Source organism: Panthera uncia, chromosome F2 (assembly GCF_023721935.1).
Source record: "Panthera uncia isolate 11264 chromosome F2, Puncia_PCG_1.0, whole genome shotgun sequence".
NCBI classification, from domain to species: domain Eukaryota; kingdom Metazoa; phylum Chordata; class Mammalia; order Carnivora; family Felidae; genus Panthera; species Panthera uncia.
This window is the reverse complement of record NC_064812.1, coordinates 6,821,282-6,839,149: the sequence shown is the minus strand read 5'-3', so window position 1 is coordinate 6,839,149 and position 17,868 is coordinate 6,821,282. Positions and strand designations below refer to the sequence as shown.

General features: G+C 43.8%; 1 protein-coding gene across 2 annotated transcripts in view; it reads left to right on the top strand.

The window, feature by feature from the left end:
* KHDRBS3 (KH RNA binding domain containing, signal transduction associated 3) overlaps window positions 1-17,868 on the top strand; it is a 189,088-nt gene that overhangs the window by 132,503 nt on the left and 38,717 nt on the right. For both annotated transcript variants that reach the window (XR_007458363.1, XM_049632863.1), the window contains exon 7: window positions 13,067-13,149. Coding sequence is in view for 1 of the 2 variants with exons in the window: in XM_049632863.1 (XP_049488820.1) it covers window positions 13,067-13,149 (83 nt within the window). In the remaining variant the exon portion in view is untranslated. The remainder of the gene's footprint in view (window positions 1-13,066; window positions 13,150-17,868) is intronic.

Below are 17,868 nucleotides of genomic sequence, written 5' to 3'. Positions count from 1 at the left end.
AAAACTAGAAAGAAGCGAAATACCTACCCACACGAGGGTGGGTGAGCACGGGGTGGTGTGATGAAACAGACCAGAATTTTCAAGCAGCGAAACGGAACCAACTGTGGCCACATCCGGCAGCATGGACACGTCGCACACGCGTAACGGTGGGTGAGAGAAACGTGGCACAAGGTAGTGGTGACTCTGGTTCTGTTTCTATAAAGCTCAACGGCAGGCAAACCCCAGGGTTGGTGTTGGAATCCGGGATGGTGGTTCCTTTGGGGGGAGACGCTGTCGTGACTGAGGACGTGTGCAGGGGGTGTGTCTGGGGGGACATTGATGTTCCGGTTCTTGATCCTGGTGCCGGTTACATGGCTGTAGTTACTTGGTGACAATTCACCGAGCTGCACGCTTAGGGTTTGTAGCTTTTGATGCCTTGTTTTTATGCTTGAATAAAAGGTTTTTAAAATATGACCATTTTGTGTATGAGGAATGCTATGGTAGACAGAGCAGATACTCTTGTGTATAACAGAACAGTAGCTCCTCCTGGAAACATACCTGCTATTAGGCCAGGTGATAATTTGAGGATTTCCCAGAAATCTAAGCAAGGAGAAATCTTAGTGCCGACGTTATACAACTCTGATAGTATGGGGCTCATATTTTCATTGTGGGGAAGCCGCTGCATTGTGCATTAAGTGTGCCTTTCTGTGGACCGGGGGGTCCTTTCTTCTTCACGGTGACCCTAGAGTCACTTGATGCCTCTCTCCTGGCCAGTTGTCGCTCACACAAGGGCCATCTTCTCACTGAGAAGAGTACGTGAATAGATCCGTAACTGTCGGTTATTCATTCACTTATCTATTCGTTCAGAAAGCATTTATTGACTGTTTCCTCCTGCAGGCACTGCAGGACATGGTAGTAAAAAAGGGCAGGTGCCCTGTTCTCAGGAAGACTACATTTCGGGGGGGGTTGGGGGGGTCATAATCAAATAAATCCTGAGTATTGGTGAGAATCCACCCCAGACCCTCTTGCTAAGAATGACCAGGAAAGGTGAAACAAAAGCAGGAAACAGAAAACATCTTTGAAGGTTTGTAAAAGCAGACACAGCACAAACAAAAAATACTGGCCAACCTCTTGACGAAAATGAAGGGCAAAGCAGCCAGCTCAGCATTTCTGACCGCTTTGGCCCGTGAGGCAGCCTTTCTCAACTGGGGTTCCTCGTCTGAATCTCGGAACGGAGAAATTGATGGCCCGGAGGTGCTGGCATTCCAGATACACAGGAGGGGAGTGAGGTCACTTCCACACAGCAGACGCCTCAGGGCACCGGGCTCCATTCTCTGGGAGACCCTGCTTGAGAGGGCCCGTGATGGCTTCTGCCAGTTCCCTGAGAGGCGGTCGAGAAGCTGAACTGAACTGGAGTTTGGGAAGGCTAAAAAAAATGGGAGTTGAGGCCCCCCGGATTTGGATGCAGAGGGTTGGTGAGCCCTAGGCTTTGCCTTGGAGCTCAGAAAAGCACTCCCACGGGACGCTTTCCGAGCGTCCCAGTCCCTTGTGGGTTAAGGTTAAGCCAGAATCGCTAATTATCCTGTCCTCCCACCCAAAGCAAATATAAATGGTCTCTGGAGAAATGCGTAGTATAGGCTTTGATAAATTATTTCTGTAACTTTTCATATATAATTACAAATTGAAGCCACCAAAATAAAAAGCTAAGGGGAAAAAAAAAGAGAGAAAGTAGATTCAGATAGCAGATACAAATTTTAAAGTAACTCTGTTCTTTAAAATCAAGGAGTTAAAAGGTAAGATTGGTTGTTGAAGCAGACGACTGGAAAATACAGACAACAGATACTCTAAGGCTGTAAAATGCAGAAAAGAACTAAGTAAATGGTTTTCAGCAAATTAGACGCAGATGAAGGAAGAAATACTGTCGTGGAAGTCAGGGCAGTGGAGCAGAAAGACAGACCTTGGTCGCCACGGAAACTCTCCCGAGGCCCAGAAGCCTCTGTCGGCACCTCCTTCGCTTCAAGCCACACGGGCCCCAGGTGACCTGGCGCCCATCCTCCCTCTGACTCTCTCCACCTTGCTGTCTCTACCTCAGGACCTTTGTGCTTGTTTTTCATTCCGCCTGAAATATCCCCCTCCCCCTCAAACACATCTGCTTAAACAGCTTCTCACTTCCTTCCCGTGTCCTCCTCAGTCCCTGCTGAGTCCTTGCCCACAGCCCCTCCAGCTGCCCCCAGGTCTCAAGCCTCCCCCACCTCTCACTGTGCTAACCTACTGTCCTTGTGATGGCTGGTTTTGTTTGTCTGCTTCCCCCTGGGAATGGAGGCCCCAGGGGGACAGAGACTTTGTTTTGTTTGTTCAGTACTGTATCCCCAATGCTTACAGCAGTGCCTGGCACACAGTAGGCATTCAACAAACGCCCCCCCCCCCCACCCCGCCCCGGGAGAGAGGACGAATTGACCTGAAAATCTTCAGCATGATGTGCGTGGTGTGGCGTTAATAAAATATAGTAATTTCCCTTTCTTCCATCTTCATGGGATTTTTCGTTTTCTTTAATTTTCGATATACAGCCTTCCCTTGTTTGTGGAATTTCTGGGTTAACCTCTTTGTTATCTTATTTTCCTTTATTGTATTTTCGAGCACCTTGTCCATTCCAAACGAACATGATTCTGTCTCGGTTCGGTGGCCTGAGAGCTGGAGAGCCTTTCTGTGAGTCGCTGACCTGGCCGTGTTTTCACAGGCTGCGTTCAAGTATGGCTAGAAGCACAGCAGACCGCGGGGAGCCCCTTCTCCGTCCAGAACCGCACAGCGCCTACAAGCATTTGCTGAACGCATATGCACACGCTGCAGTTTTAGACAAAGTTTTAAGAATTTAGCACATTCTACAAGAGACAAATACCTGGAGAGCTCTGATGTTTCTCTGGCCTAATAGCTTGAAACTGTTAAAAGGGATAGATCTTTAAATAAAACTGCCTTTATTGGGCAGGCCCTGTGCCAACCAGCTTTCATATGTGCTTTTTGGTTAATCTATCCACAACCATCAGGAATAGCCAGGACATGGATTATGATGCCATTTGGCAAATTATAAAATTGAGGTTGAGGAGAATAGGTGATTTTCCCAAAGCCACACAGCTGGTAAGAGGCAGAGCTGGAACTTGAACACAGGCATCAGACTCCAAAGACCGATAGGGAGAATTTGTAAGATTCCAGTAGAAGCGGCATAGTATTTTCCTCGTAGCCATAAACGAACACCTAAGGACGTGATTGGATTGTTGAGTTAATGGTGTTTTATTTAAACGATTATGGAAAAGATTCTTATATAGAATTGTTACCAATACTGTGATTTTTGTCCTTAATGATAACCTGTTTCGGTGATATGTTCGTGGTCATTGGTGATACTTGACAAGAATATTAATACTCAGAACGCAGGGAAAATGCAGTTCTCAAAAGACTGGTTTTAGCTTAATGTTTGTTTAGTAAACTCAATCATTATAAGACTATAGATTTTAATAAGCTTTAGTACTGTATTATGAATGAAAACTTTCTGCATTTGGAAATGACCAGATATCACCCTAATTGGAGTGAGGTGTTATATAGGGTAATTGTTTCCTTTTAAAAGGGCTCAAAACCAAAACATTACTTTTAAAATCACTGTCTTTTGTGAATTCTTCTGTTTAAAATGGCTTTTCCCAGCTTAAATGTTATGCTTGATTTTGCTTGTGACAGAAATAGAATTAAAAATAGGCCATGCTGTTTCCTTTATCCTGGAAAATCTCTTCTTTTCAAAAGCAAGATTTCTTTGGTATTTGGCCACGTGTCAGTTGGAGTTTTATAGGTCGGGTGCGCAAACGAAGAATTTCTACCTGTGGGAGAACGTGTTTCTTCTCCCGTAGCTCTGGCCTCTACCAAGTGTCCAGGTCACCCGGTCGGTTAAACTCCACGTAGACATCTTCATCATCAAAGATAAGAAACTCAGAGGCATAGCTTATTGAATAAGTAGGTTTTCTTTATCGAGGCAAGAATTTATATTGATATACATTTACTTCTTGCCCAAGTTTGCTGTTTTGAATAATGTTGTTCTGACTTTCAGAAATAGAACACAGGGTTTTAAAAGGGAATTTTTCCTCTGAGGATAGGGAATGCAAGAGTGGTGGGTAATGTTTGACAAGAATTCAGGTGAGGTCTCGTCAAAATCCGTCATATTTTAATCAGTATTGCATTTTATCCTACGCTGTCTCTTTTATTTGCGTTTATCCTAAAGAAGCTCTATTTCCTGCCACTTGGCCTGTGGTTAATTTTTGTTGTCATTCATTCGTTCATTCAGTACGGTCACTGTAAGCCTCCTATGTGCCAGACGTTGACAATACAAGGGAACGAGCAAGGCCTTGGCCGTACCCTTAAGGACCTCGCAGACTCATAGGGAAGAAGGGAGGCAGAGGGGTAATTTGAGGTCCCTCGTGTAAGCAGGTTATCAGTGATCATGGAAGCACAGAGGGATGAAATTTCAGCCTGATGTCTTCTGTTGGAAAGCCTAAAAAGGGGATGTCAGAAAGAACCGCAGGTACATAGAATTTGCAGCATGAAACGGCAAGGCTTCTTCTGGGTCCTCGGGGAGGTGTGGAAGCTCGTCCTCTGCTGTCTCGGGTAAGTTGCTGAGGCAAGACGGTGAGAGGCTTAGGAATTTGTTCCTTGTTTTGTAGGAACAGGAGGGGTGGAAATTGGAGATTTGTATGCAGGGAAGCAGCACACTCAGATGAGCATTTTGGTGGATAATTCTGGAGGAAGGTTTAGGGTTTAGATAAGGAAGCTCTTCCAGGCAGATGAGTTAGAATATTGTACTAGTCCAGCTGAGAACTTCTGGGTGATTCTAACGCAGTTAGTTACCTAAGGAATAGACTCGGTGGGGGGGGAGGGGGGGATGGCACGTATGAGGGAGGCTGAAGAGATAAAGGTTTCCTGCCAGGCAGAATGGTTGGTGGGATGGGAAGGCAAGAGGCACGGGCTCTGTCCAGGTGAAGGTGCCTTCAGAGCCTCGTGTAGACCAGCGGTTTGTTAGCATCTCATTAGGGCGGTGTCTCCTGTGCTGCCCATTTGCACGTCCAGAGCCCTGTTTGAAAAGTGCAGCGAAGGAGATAAAACATCTGTGCTTGCATTTTAATGATGTCCGGGAGCTCTCTTAAGCTTCTCGCAGAGCAAATGCATTAGGTTCTTAGCATAAACAAGTTCATAAACGCCCGCTGTCTTCGCGTGGGGTCACGGAGGAGTGGCCCTGGGAGGGCATAGGTGAAGGCACGCTCGGGCAGGAGACGGGACCGGGTGGGGGTGGGTCTGGCACGCTTTTTCCTCTGCAGGCACTCCGTCCAGCGATCGAATGAGCATTGATTTATTGAGCTATCCTTCCTGCACTCCAGGCCCTGCCCCCACTCTGTGTGAAAGAATAAGCAAGACACAATCCGTGTTCACAACAGCGGGGGAGGCCAGGAGCCAGTCATTGCCACACACTCAGCGGAGGTGTGTGTGTCCCATCCGACCTGGGCGTCACACGGGTGTGACAGACGCTGGTTTCATGGGCCTGAGAAGATACAGTAGGAGAGGAGAGTCCTTTGAGCCTCACCGTGAGAAATTTCTTCAGCAGATGGGTGGTCACAGACTTGTAGGGAGCAGCACACAAACCGGTTGTAATTATTGCCCTTGGGCTCAGGACACATGGCAGAAAATGAGGACAACGTGTTGCCTGGGGCCATGTCACAAGGGCCAATGTTCTCTAGGAGAAAATACACAAATGTGAGAAATTACACAGAGATTTCAGGTGTAAAGACAGTTGTTTGACATGTCTGAGCGCTGCCCCCAGGGACCTAGTGAGTTCCCCCTCCCAGGTCCTGGCAGGCTTTGTAGAGTCTGAGGTTAGCGGGGTGATTGAACTAAATCCGTGTATCCCCTCTATACTAGATTTATGGTTCTACCCGATCGCATGTTCACTTGTAACGGACAACGCATTCACTGTTTTTTAAAATTCCTGCCTTGGCCTCAGAAAAATCTAAAGAGGAATTTCTTCCAGGTGTGTGGGATGGTTTAGTGTTGGTCTGGCTGCATTTCACGGACGCGAGACACACAAAAAGCTTCCATGCTGTTCTGCCATCTTGGCCCCCCCCCCCCCCCCCCCCGCAGAGGAATTTCTTAATATTCAAACGATATGAGTAAGAAAACAAGCAACAAGTAGTTGGAAACAGTAAGAGCATTCAGAAAAAAAGGGGGGCTGCTAACCCCCAGATCAGTCCTCGGACAAAGAAGCCTAATGTTAAGGGACTCTTACCCATCCCCCCGCCCTGCCTTTCCTCATTATGGTAACCAACACGGAGTCCTTTCCGATTAAGCCCCCCAGTTGTTGTCTGCCAGTGACTTCATCTGCTGCCTGCAGCAAGGTGGCAGATGATGCCCAAGAATCCCCTCTACCCCCTCCTAGAAACTTCCGAATGTATTTGCACCTACACTCAGCTTTTCCTCCTTCTCTCCTGTCACATTCTCCTTCACACTTCCCACAGCTTTCAAGTGTTGTCCATTGAATAGAGAGCGGAAGTGCGTCCCTCTGGCCAAATCCACCTGTGAAATCATCATGAAAGAAATCATGTGAGAACTGCAAATTTAATCTTTCAAAATCTTCAGTGTAAAAACATGAAAGTCAATTAATTCAACGACCTAAACCATTTGAAAATTCAAATAAATTTCTAGCATTGTAATATCTGATGGAATAATTGAACAAGGAATGAGTCTGTAAGGCTAAAAGTGTAGTATAGCCCTTCACATTTTAGTTTTTGAAGAAAGTTCCAGTCACTTACAATCTCGATTCTTTAAATAAGCTTAGAAGTAGAATTCCTAACTTGGCGAAGCCATATTCTTTCCAAGCTACGATCAAATTACTGACGAAACCGTGAGCTCCATCCACATTGCCAAACTGCCCAGTGCAGTGACCTAGTTAACAAGCCCTCCAGATCCACCCTTGCCGTTCCATTCCCCCACCCCAGTACCCGAGAACGAGTTCTAAACCATAAGGTGGATCATGGCACTCGGAACCCCAACCCACGCACCGTGACTCGGCCATTCACGAACTGCTTCATGGGATTCTCTGTTTCCTTGCTCTCCATTCTTCCACTGGCATCCTGCAGTGTACCCACAACAAGCCGTTGGCTTTCCTGGACGAGGAAGGTTCTCACGTGTCTGTACCTCCACTGTTCTGCACCTGCTGTCCATTCTGCCGAATTCTTATTTTTCGTGCATGTTTCCAGGACTTTTGCTTTTCCCTGCTTTTGAAACTAAACGCTGGCGTTGGCATTTCTGACAGTTTTCCCTGTCCCTTCCCGCTCCCTGCTGGGCAGTTCTGTGCCACCTCAGTGCACAGCGCCACCTCGCCTTTGCCACGGCATTTGACATGTTGCATTATCAGTATCTCTTTAGTGGCCTGTCCCCTCTCTCGCGCCACCTCATGCCAGAGTACTCACTAGACAGTGGCGCTCCTTTTCAGTTCATGGTGCTGACAGCGTGCCAGGAACAGGGTAGGCGCCAAGTGGAGGTTTGGGTTTTTAATTTAACAATAATACACCTGGGGCGCGTGGGTGGCTCAGTTGGTTAAGCGTCTGACTTGAGCTCAGGTCATGATCTCACCGCTAGTGAGGTCAGGCCCCGCAGCAGGCTCTGTGCTGCCAGCTCAGAGCCTGGGGCCTGCTTCCGATTCTGTGTCTCCCTCTCTCTCTGCCCCTGTCCCGCTCACACTCTGTCTCTTTCTCTCAAAAGTAAACAAACGTTAAAAAAATTAAAAATCTTACTCTTTCCGTTAGGAACACCGGCTTCTTTTAATTGATTAATTCACCAGAATTATCAGTAATACCTGCCTCATACGACTTACCTCATTATTAAAATCATATCAATTTTGTTTTCGTTTTGTCTGTATCTTGTCTGATAGCTTTCTCCTTCTTGCATTGGTCTTTGGAAGATCACCAAATTACTAATCCGCCTTTAGGTACTATGGGGAACACGATGGTTTGTATATTGTGTGCTAACTGTCCTTCACTTTTATTCTTCCTCTGCCCCTGTAGAATATTCTGTTCTATCTTCTGCGAGAAGTACTTGACACATAGCTGTTCAACAAATATTAAGTTCCTCCTTTGTGAAAAAATATTAAAAAATTACGTGATCATGTCGAAAATGTATATGCCTTATTCCTGCAAAGACAGTACGATCTCTTAGTATTGATATTCATGTTACAAGATGGAACACATTATAATATAACTTCCTATTTAGATATTTATGTTTTCCTAAGCCAAGTAAATTGAGGTTTAGTATTTAATAGATACTTATGAAGAGAGAATAAGGTAATCACTTTCAAATCAATTATTTGGCTCATACCCTCTCATACAGTGGCTTCTGGTGTTCTTCCTCTGTTGTATAATTTTAGAAATACAGGACAGAGGTCTCCATGAGTAATGCTTTAGTAAAATAGTTAATTATATGCTCTCCTTCATAAAGTTCTTAATATAGGTCAGGCATTTTGCTGGAATATGTACATATATGTGTATATATAATTTCTCATCCTTTCAAAATACTTAAGGGATTCACAGGTTACAGGTAAAGAAACAGATTCTGAGATGTGAATGAGCTTGAGTAAAATCATCGATAGTAAATTATGGAAGCCCATCTAACTCCAGGTCCTTTCTCTTACCCCTTGGCCACATTTCTCTGCTTCCACAGATCCGGTGGTGATCGTTAAATTGATTAGCATTGATAATACCGATGTTCCAAAATACTTAGATGTTATTTTCAGGCTCATTTAAATATTAAATAAATACCAATGAAGTCCAAAGTCATTATGTAATTGACTAACACCAGAAACTTAGTAATCAGTTTTAGGGTAGGATTCACACGTTCATGGACATAGATGTCATTGTAATATATCCAATTTTATCTTACAAAATGACCATTTCTCTAGACCTTTTTGAATTCCACAGTGCTTTTAAAAGAACCATTGTGTGCTTGTTATTTTATCTGCAGAATGTCCTCAGTTTGAAGTCTGTCTCCATAGAACTAAGGAAGATGGCTTTTGCTCTTGCTGGGTTTTCTTTTTATTGTTGAGTTGTAAGAGCTCTTTTTATATTCTGAATATTAGACCATAATCAGATATGTGATTTGGAAATATTTTTCTCCTGTCCCATGGATAGTCTTTTCATTTTCTTGCTAGCATCCTTTGATGCATAAGTTTTTAATTTTGATGGTCTATATTTTCTATTACATATATCTATATTATCTATTAGGTATCTATTATCTCTATTTTCTTCGGTTGTTTGTGCTTTTGCTGGCATATCTAAGAAACTAATGACTGATCCAAAATCACAAAGATCTACATCTATGTTTTCTTCTAAGAGTTTTGTAGTTTTATCTTGTATACTTAGATGCATGTTGCATTTTGCATTAATTTTTGTATATGGTGTGAGGTAACAGTCCAGCTTCATTCATTTGCATGTGGATATTTGTTCTCACACCATATACTGAAAAGACTGTACTATTCACCATTCAGTTGTCTTGGCACCCTGTTGAAAATGAATTGACCCTAGATGTGAGGGTTTTATTTCTGTGCTGTCAGTCTCATTCTGTTGATCTGCGTCTCTACCAGTACCTCACTGTTGTGATTACTTAGCTTTGTAGTAAATTTTGAATTGGGGAAATGTAGGGTCTGTCCTCTGGAATGTTCCCTATGTAATGAAAAAGAATGCATTTTACCCTTACTGGGTAGAGTGTTCTATAGATGTATGTTAGTTCTATAATTGTCTGTTAGGTATAATTGATTTGTATTGTTCAAATCTTCTATTTCTTCTTTGATCCTTTTTTCAGGCATTATTTTTATTACGGAAAGTGTGATATTGAAGTTCCCAATTATTATGGTTAAATTGTCTATTTCTCCTGGTAATTCTATCATTTTTTACTTCATGTACTTTGAGCTCTATTATTATTTATGTGTGTATATATTTGCATACATTTTTCGAATTATCATCTTGATAGACTTGACTCTTTTATCATTATAAGTAAATGTCCTTTTTCTCTGGTAACAGTTTTGTCTTAAAGTCTGTTTTGTCTGATACTAGTGCAGCTATGGTAGTTTTCTTTTGATTCGTATTTCCACGGTATGGTATATCTTCTTTCCTCCTTTTCAGTTTATTTTTGTCTTTGAATCTAAAGTGTGTCTCTCGTTCACAGCATATGGTTGGATCTTTCTTTTTAAGCAGAATGCCATTTTCTGCCTTTTAATTTATTCCACTTAGTTTAATCCATTTACATTTAGTGTAATTACTGATAAGGTAGGATTTACATCTCTCACTTTGCTTTTTTGTTTTACCCTATGTCTTATGTCTTTTTGGTACCTTACTCTCCCCTTTTGTTGTTAGGTATTTGTTTATTGTATCACTTTAGCCCCATTACCATTTCTTTTTCTACTTTTTATGTTTTTTTTAAATTATTTTCTTAGCCTGCCCTGCAGATTACAATTTATTTTCTAATTTATATCAGTGTTTCTCAGAATTATACCAACTTAATTTTAACAGGACACAAAAACTTTGCTTCTCTTTAGCTCCATCCTCACCTGCCCACCTCTGTATTGTCACTGTCATGAAGATTGCAGCTTCCATACATCGTGTGTCCATCAACACAATTATAATTAGTTCTTCATTCAGTTGGTTTTTAAGTCAAATAGGAGAAAAAAAAGTTACTACAAAAACACATTTATAGTTTTGTATTTCCCTAAGTAGCTATCTGTATCAGTGTTACTTATTTTTTCATGTGGACTCAAGTTACTATCTAATGACTTTTCACTTTTACATTAAAGACTTCTTTTAGTCTTTTGTGTAGAACATGTCTGCTGTTGAATTCTGTTTTTGCTTACCCGAGAATATATTAATTTTTCCATTTAAAAAAATTTTTTTAACATTTTATTTATTTTTGAGAGAGACAGGGAGGGGCAGAGAGAGAGGGAGACACAGAATCCAAAGCAGGCTCCAGGCTCTGAGTTGTTAGCACAGAGTCCAATGCAGGGCTCCAACCCACGAACCGTGAGATTGTGACCTGAGCTGAAGTTGAATGCTTAGCCAACTGAGCCACCCAGGAGCCCCAAATTTTTCCATTTTTGAAGGATAGTTCTGCTGGTTATAGAATTCTTAGTTGACAGTCTCTTGCTTCTAGTACTTGAAAAGTGGAATCCCATTGTCTTCTGGCCTCCATGGTTTTCCTTGAGAAATCAGCTTTTGATATTATTGATACTCTCTTTCACATGATGAGCGGCTTCTGTCTTGCTGCTTTAAGATCTTCTCTTTGCCTTTGTCTTTCAACGTTTTGATGATGTTTCTAGGTGTGGGTCTCTTTGAGCTTACCTTACTTTCAGTGTTTTGAGCTTCTTGGTTGTGCAGATTAAGGTTTTTCATCAAATTTGGCAAGTGTTTAGCCATTATTTCTCTTTCTAATCTTTTTGCTTCTTCTTTTCCTCTCCTTCTGGGTATCTCATTATGCATATGTTCCTGTGTGATGGTGTTTCACAGGTCTCTGGGACCCTGTTCACTTTTCCTTATCCTTTTGTATCTTCTTCCTCAGAATGGATAATCTCAATTGATCCACCTTCAGGTTTATCTACCCTGTCTTCTGCATGGTTATATCTGCTGTTGAACCTCTCTGGTGAATTTTCCCTTCCAGTTATACTTTACCACTCAAGAATTACTTTGGATTCTTTACTATGTTTATATCTATATTTAGTGAGGCATTGTTATTATCCTTTAGTTCTGTAGACATAGAGTATCCTTTAGTTTTTAAAATATATTTAAAATACCTGATTTAAAGTCTTTGTCTAGTAAGTTCAGTGTCTTGTCTCCTCAGGGACCATTTCTGGTGATTACTTTTTTCTCGTTGTATGAACCATACTTTTGTGTTCCTTTTCATATCACCTAATCTTTTTTACTAAGACTGGACATTTAGTGTGTCAGCTATGGAAATCAAATTCTCCTTCCTCCCAGTATTTTCTGTTTTCCCTTTTTTATCTAGTGACTTTTCCAAACTCATTTTGTAAAGTTTGTATTTATTATGTGTTATCACTGAAGTGATATATTATGTGTTATCCCTGAAGTGTTTCCTATCTGTTACCTTAGTGGTCAGCTAATGATCGGACGGCGATTTTATTGAATGCCTGGAGACTGAGTACCAAGCAGGTTGGAACAACAGGTCTTTAAAACTCAGCCAGTTGGTTTACAACTAACTCTTTCCTTGACCTTGCCTTTCCTTCTTGTGAAAACCGCAGGGTCATCCTGAGGAGAGAGCCTAGGGTCCTCCCAGGTCTTTCCTGGGCCTGTACATGGCACCGTGCAGCTATGTAGCCTTCTAGATTCCCAGGAGTATGTCAGAGCTTTTCAAAGGGAGAATGGATATCTCATCCTGGCCCTTTTCTAGGTGGCTTTTGATTAGACTGTTGTTTGCTCCAACCACCTCAAGTAGCTGAAATCTTATGTAATCGCCTCTGTTTATTTTCTTTAAATACCCTCAGGGAAAAGGCTTTTTGCACTGGATGAGTCCAAGCCAGGTCAAATGCAGTCCTCAGGGAATGAGGTTGAAAGAGCCCCGCCCTGTTCTCCTCCTGCAGTGGCCCTCAGCCTGCTGGAGTCCACTGTGGTTAAGGCTGTGGGTTTTCCAGGCTCCTGCAGAGCAGGGAGTGAAGGGTGGGAATAGGGCTCATTAAAACATCACAGAGCTCACTGCTCCTACCAAGGTTCAGCCAAATTTTTAAAAATAAATGCTCCTTAGATCTCTGCAAACCTTTTGTTAATTTCCAGAGTTTTGGAACTGTTGATTCTAACAATTTTTGCCAGTTTCTTTTTGCTTTTACAGAGAGAATTTTTGGAAGTTCTTGTCATTTTCACTGATGTCACTCTTAATATTTTTCTTTACACTATAATTAGATGTGGAGTTAATAAGTGTTAGCTGATTTAATAAAGAGTCACTAAAAGCAGAGTGGTTCTTTTTGTCCAGAAACTTTTCTGAACTTTTTTATACTTCTCCTGTTTTATTGTAGGACTATGATGATGGTTATGGCACTGCTTATGACGAACAGAGTTATGATTCCTATGATAACAGCTATAGCACCCCTGCCCAAAGGTAAGAGACCATCTCTGACTGGACCCTGTTAACAGACACTTGTGCCCCTCCACGTTTATGCACTCTGGGAACCGGATGATGATCAGACAATGAGGGTAATTTGACTTGGCTTGCTTTGTTTCTTGTTTGTTTTAATTGGAGAGGCCCTCTCCGTCTTAGACACTAGCATGCATCACCCCTCCAGAACTTATTGTAGTGTTAAAGCAATGAAGCTTGAAAAATAAAAATTGACGTTTTCTTTACTCTAAAGTTTTAACTCAGTGTTCAGTATATTCTAAGGAAAAACAATGTCTTCAAAGTCTGTGGCTCTTCAAGTGCCCCAAATCACATGAACAATGTGGAAATACCCTGCGTTGTCAGTGCCTGAGGAGGAAAGCCCCAGAAGTTTAGCTTGGCATTCCGAGAAGGCTTCTGTTTCTCAGCAGCAGCGATCCTGTTTTCTAACAACTTCAAATTCATATTTGTGAATAATGAGTTAGCTCCGCTTCATTTTCTAAAGAAGTATTTACCCAGAAATAAGTAAGTGTTATCAGAGGCAAAACAGAGCTTTATAGTTACCTCTTGTGATAATACACCTTGATGTTCATTGATATATGAAATCAGTGTTTATTCTGTTCAGAATGTTTTCCTAAATGCCTAGAAACCTCTTGCTTTATGTTTAAAATTCTAAGTGGGGGACAATGATAGACACATGTACAAAACAAAATAGCGGCTTTATGAAGCATAAAAAAATACAAATTGCGTGGTTGTTTTGATGAAGTATAAACCACTTCCGAACTCACGTGGCACCAGGCAGCTTTGAACAGGCAGCTGCTGTTACTCGTGAGCTCTGGTACCCAGGTTGACAAGGATATAAAATTCTTTTTTCTTTCAGGCTCAGGTCACATTTTTTTTCTCCTATAACTTGTAACAGTTGAGACCCTTCAGTCTTGGACTCTCAACTTGGTCTTGGTCTCTGTGAGTGGAAACCTGTGCATCGTGCTGGTATCCTTGAGGGTGTTGGCGCAGCCTGGGGGGACCGGCACTGGTAGACGCTAGCCACGACGTCACATAGTATCTCATTTAAGTGTCCCGGCAACTGTATCAAGTATGGGGCGCCGTTCTCACCGTATAGATGGAGAAAAGGAGCACAGAGCACAAGATGAAGCCATTTGCCAGAAATCCCCTGTGGAGTGTAAACCTTTTACTTACTTGTGTCTCACTGAGTCTGAATGGTTACAGCAGGAGCTGACGTATCTGTTTTACAAGTGGCGAACTGAGGGCTCAGAGAAGTAAAGGAGCAATCCAGAACGTGAGCCTCGACCTAGGGAGCTTGGAGTCTTGATGTTAGAGTGATAGCATCGGTGATATGATGGATCACGAGTGTTCATCCTTTGGTCATTTTTGTAGCCAAAATTTGTTGAATGTCCGTGTGCGTCGGGGATGCTCGATGCTTGGGATACAAAGATTATGGAGGCAAAGACCCTTTGAAAAGCTCACAGGCCAGAAGGAAAAAAAAAATAATAATAATACTTAAGAGTAATATAATATGGTAATCGTTATGAGAGGTCTGGGGAACACTTCAGGATTTCCAGAAGAAGGCAGCGCTAAAGTCTGGTTGAGAACCCTGAGGACCTTTCACTGAGAAAGGGAAGGGTGAGTAGGAGTCACCAGGGTACAGACAGGGAAGGGCATTTCCCCGAGCTGGAAGGGCGGCGCCCGGTGGGGGCAGCACGTGCCATCTGCAACTCCAGTTCATGGGCAGAGCTAGAAGGGGTGAGGCGCGGCAGGGAGGTGGGGGGAGGAGCGGCCGCACTCTGCCCCCTGCGCGTGCTGAGACTCGGTGCCACAGGCAGCAGGTGGCCCGGAGCCCCAGAGAGTTACACGCGAGGCACGGTGAGTTTCGACTTGGATTCAGAGAGTCATTCCACGGCCGTGGAGGGGCTGGACTGACAGGTGGGAAAGCCTCGAGGCAGGGACCAATTAAGAGGCTGGTACATCATGAGGCCTTTAAATGTCAGGGAAGACTCACTTAAAGAGGCGTCTTGCCTGACAACCCCCCGTCTGCCGTCTTGGAAGTGATCTTTGCAAGGATTGTGTGAGGGTGGCACACGTTGACAAATTGAGAAGCCACTCTTGGTTAGGTGTTCTGAGTGTTCGTCTAATCCTCATGACCTGTGACATAAACGTCAGCCCTTTCAAAGAAGAAGGAAACTGTGATTTATCAGAATTAGACAACTTGCCTAAGATCACGCAGCTTACCGGCAGAGGAGCAGACTTTGAACCTGGGTCCTGCCTACACGTGTCCCCTCACGCCATGTGCCCCCCCAACCGCCGCCCCCCCCCCCCCCACCCGTGCCCCCCCCCCCCCCCCACACACACAGCCTTACTGGGTGCGACTAAGCAGCTGCTCTACTGGAAACTCCTAGAAACTAAGCAGCTATACAGTGGAGGTTGACAAGATGGTTTTATGCACTGTATTAGTTTGCTAGAGTTACCGTAACAAAATAACCACAGTCTAGGTGGCTGAGGCAATAGAGTTTTATTTTCCCACAGTTACAGAGGCTAGAAGCCCAAGGTCAAGGTCTTGGGGGATTTGGTCTTTTCCTGAGGCTTCTTCCCTTGACTTGCACATGGCTGCCTTCTTGCTGTGTCCTCACGGGGTCTTTCTCTGTGCACGTGCATCTCTGGTCTCTGTGCATGTCCACGTTTCCTCTCTTTCGATGGCACCGGTCAGATTGGATGAGGACCCACGCACAGCCTCATTTTAATTTAATCACCTCTTTAAGGGCCCCATCTCCAAATACGCTCCCATTCTGAGGTACTGGGGGGATGGGGCTTCAACATACGATTTGGGGTGGGGGCACAGTCCAGCCCATCGTATGCACATACTGTAGTACTTGGTTTAAGCACAACACTGAATGTCTCAGAATTAGAAATCTGGTATAAACCAGTTAGGATACCAAACGTTCAAATCATCCCCAGGACCAAATAGTGAGTACTAACAAGGAAATCACCACCGATTCTTTTTCTCTCCCTCTCTCTGCCCCTGCCCCCTTTCTCAAAACAAATAAATAAAAAGAAAAGGAGATCACTACCACCGTCCTCCTCAACGACTTGAGTGTCTACTCTGTGCTTGGTACTGTTTCATGGGCTTCACATCGATTCTCTGTCCCCTCTCAGCGTGCCCCGAAATAGTGCAAAATTCAAGTCTAAACATGCCATTCCCTTGCATACAGGTTCAGAGAGGTTAAATGGCCCATCATCCACACTCGAAAGGCTGAGCAGTGGTACAAACCCACCTTGGCCCCAAAGCGTTCTCTTTGTACTTTGTTGCATTGCCTTTCCAGTCTGCTTTGATCTCAGTGGCTGGAATTAATTCCAATTAGTATGTCCCATAAACGGTCTTCAAAAATCTAATACTTCGTGATGCTTTTGAATCCCCTAAGAATTAGGCCTCCCATCTGATCAGGAAGCATTGCCTTATCAGACGTGGACTACCTCTCTCAAACCTAGAATTTCATTTCTGCGGCGTATTATTGTGGGACCGGACTGATGGAATTAGGGGCCTTATTTTTCCGATTTTACGTTAGTTCCTTTCGGCAAATAGCATTCACCGCCACCCCTCTCAAGGAGCACACAGCCTTAGTGTTCACTAACAGAGAATGCCCCAGAACACTTGATCCGTGGTCTGAAAGTCCTGGACTTTGCCACTTCAGGTCCTGTAAAATCGACTTCGGACTTCAGTAGTCCTCTCACGTGTGCGTATAGTTCAGTGTTACTGCCGAATTCTTTACTTGGTCGGTCTCCTCTTAGATCGCAGAGCTGTTCTGAAGACGTTCTTTGACGCATGGTGTGGAAGAAAGAGCACAAGCACAGGTTCGACCGCACTGTCCACCGTGGCAGCTCGCACACGTGTCCGCCGAGTGCTTGCAGTGTGGCTGGCGCGGTGGGTGTGCTGGGCGTGTAGGCCACGCGGCAGCGCCCGAAGACTTCGTAGGAGATAGACGATGAAATGAACACCTTGCTAAAATTAATTTTACCTGTTTCTTTTTAAGAAAGCTTTTTTTTAAGCTTTTTAAAAATGTTTATTAATTGGAAAGAAAGAGTGGTAGGTGGGGGAGGGACAGAGAGAGAGGGAGAGAGAGAGAATACCGAACAGGCTCCACGCTGTCAGCACAGAGCCCGACGCAGGGCTTGAACTCACGAGCTGTGAGATGGCCCTTGACCTCCCGAGCCAGCTGGGTGCCGCTTTTGTTCTTTTTAACGTGGCTACTAGCGAACTTTAAACTACAAATTTCTCGTAGATAATGCAGCCTTAAGTAAGACCGCGGCTTGCTCTGTCTCTGGCGAGACAGCACAGCGTGGTGTCTCTGGATGAGGGCGCGCACCCCTGGGGTAAGCAAACCAACACACCAGGTACAGAGAGGGCCAACACATGGTCATCCTCGTAAACTTCTGATGTTTTGTGTCACGTGGAAACATAACTTCTTAATACTGTGCTACACGTGCTACACGTACTACACGTGCATGTAAACGGTCACAGTTACGAGATCAAAAATGGTTCTCCTGATACGGATGTGATACAGAAGACTTTTGGAGATCTGGGCCACGGTGGTTAAGAGACTGGTCTACCTGTATTTAGACCCCACGTTAATATTTGCTGGTTATGTGGCTTTGGGCAACATGTTTGACCTCTCTCAGCCTCAGTTTGTAACGTGTGCAACTTTGCTGCTTCTT